Source organism: Cyprinodon variegatus, unplaced genomic scaffold (assembly GCF_000732505.1).
Source record: "Cyprinodon variegatus isolate N-32 unplaced genomic scaffold, C_variegatus-1.0 Scaffold57, whole genome shotgun sequence".
NCBI classification, from domain to species: Eukaryota; Metazoa; Chordata; class Actinopteri; order Cyprinodontiformes; family Cyprinodontidae; genus Cyprinodon; species Cyprinodon variegatus.
This window is the reverse complement of record NW_015150510.1, coordinates 743,790-745,836: the sequence shown is the minus strand read 5'-3', so window position 1 is coordinate 745,836 and position 2,047 is coordinate 743,790. Positions and strand designations below refer to the sequence as shown.

The 2,047-nt window shown below is 32.6% G+C and overlaps 1 protein-coding gene across 1 annotated transcript in view; it reads left to right on the top strand.

Annotated features, from left to right (window-relative positions):
• LOC107082604 (protein crumbs homolog 1-like) overlaps nucleotides 1-2,047 on the top strand; it is a 19,025-nt gene that overhangs the window by 14,287 nt on the left and 2,691 nt on the right. The window contains exons 9-10 of the mRNA XM_015371373.1: nucleotides 960-1,001; nucleotides 1,091-1,213. Coding sequence (XP_015226859.1) covers nucleotides 960-1,001; nucleotides 1,091-1,213 — 165 coding nt within the window. The remainder of the gene's footprint in view (nucleotides 1-959; nucleotides 1,002-1,090; nucleotides 1,214-2,047) is intronic.

The window sequence follows — 2,047 nt, the reverse complement described above, 5'->3', positions numbered from 1 at the left end:
CGCTGCTCTAAGGGGAGGTTCCTTACATGTGCAACCTGTTTGGAGTCACTCCACAACATCTTAGTAGGATCAAGATTTGGGTCTTCATGTGCTAATTCTACATTTGCAAAAACAACATATTTTCTGTACAATTTGGGATGAATTTTGCATTGACATGTACAGAAATTGAAGCAAACTGTTGACCTGCAATGAAAATATGTGACAAACTTTTAATTTGCAGTAGCAACCTACAAGATAGTAAAGCCTGCATAAAAATACACAGAATTATGACTCTATTAATTTGGTTTTAACTGATGGAGTATTGAGACTGATGTTTTAAATTAGTTTGAGGTTCAGTTGTTTATAATCAAATAATGAAACTGAACCACAATCAGTGATGCAAAGCAATCTTTGCAGGATGAAAACTTAGAACTTTCCTTTGTATTTCACGAGCAGATGTACGGAAGAGGATTAGGGCCACTGAAAATAAAATAATAATTAACTGATTTTGAAATTTTATTTTTTATTTCAGTTTAACATGGGAAAGAAGTCAGAATTCTGACTTTTTTCCTCAGAATTCTGACTTTAATCTCAGAAAAGAATTCTGAGATTAAAGTCAGAATTCTGAGATTAAAGTCAGAATTCTGAAAATAAAAAAAGTCAGAATTCTGATTTTTTTTCTATACTAAACTGAAAAAGAAATTTAAAAATCAGTTAACTTTTTTTTTTCTTCACTGGCCCTAACCCTCTTCCGTACAGATGAGCATAAAATGCATGCAAATTGTCAGAGAGGCACTTCAGTCCTACTGAGAACAAGATGCTATTCCGAAGTTAAATAAGCATGCATCATGCATAAATAAGCAGCATCATGTCTTCCTACATTCTAGGAAATTTAAGATATGCAATCTTGTGGCAGTGGTTTCAAAACAATAGCTAAAACCAGATTAATAAGTTGTTCCAACACATCTTATCTATTACAGTGTGAAAATCCCTGACACACCTTGGTACATTGAAACAGATCCGTGAGTAATATATATTAAAGCAAAACCCTTTTTGCAAAGCTGTGTAAGTCCTAATAAAGGAAACTAACATTTTATATGTGTCTGTCTAGGCTTCCTCAGTTGCCTGCGTCTTCCTGTGTGGGAACAAGATGGAACTACAATTGCTTTAATGGAGGAAACTGCTCTGAAGCCGGGAACACTTGTTACTGCCTTCCTGGCTTCACCGGTCAATGGTGAGACCTGCATGATGATCTGTAGCGTCTCTTTGGGTCACTGGAGGAGAACTGCTTATTAAGCATAATGTCTTTAAATTCTTCCTGCTCTTTAACAAAGTTAAGATGAGCCTCAAAAATCCTAAAATATTGAATATGGGAATGAATGGTGCCCCCTGCCGGAGTAAATAAGTACTACAGGTAACAAGATGGCTGCAGACAGATTTTGTCTGTTCTCGTGAAAAAGAAAACGCTTTTTGCTGGAATGGACTTTGACAGGAATTGATATTAAAAAAAAGAAGAAAAAGCACGGTGACTGATTTGGTTTGTTTTATTTTTTTTTTAAGTGTCTCTTTAATAGTGAAAATTTGAATTTATCTGATGGTAATTTAAGGATGATCAACATTTGATGCAGGAAAGACAAAAACAATAAATGAAAAGACAGTAAAAAAAAAAAATAAAGCTGAATGTCAGCATAGAAATGATAAAAAAAAAAACATTTTAGGTGTATTAAAAGGAATATTATAACATCAAGACTGATTTAAAAAAAAAAATGGAAAGCAATGAAAGCATTTGAAGTAAACATGTTACCAAATATATTTTCAACAGATACTGTCTGAAAATTTCAATATATATTTTCTAAAACATTATTTAGAAACATAAAATCTATTGTATGGATTTATGAGTAGTTTAGTTTTAAACCTTAATTCTAGGACCTAGTTTTTGCGTTAGGCTTTACATTTTTTTTAATTATTTAGACAAAACACCTGTTTTAAAGCAGCATTGTGTGATTTTCAGCGACATGAAACGTTTGTCTACATTAAATCACAGCATTGAATTCATAAATTCTTCAAA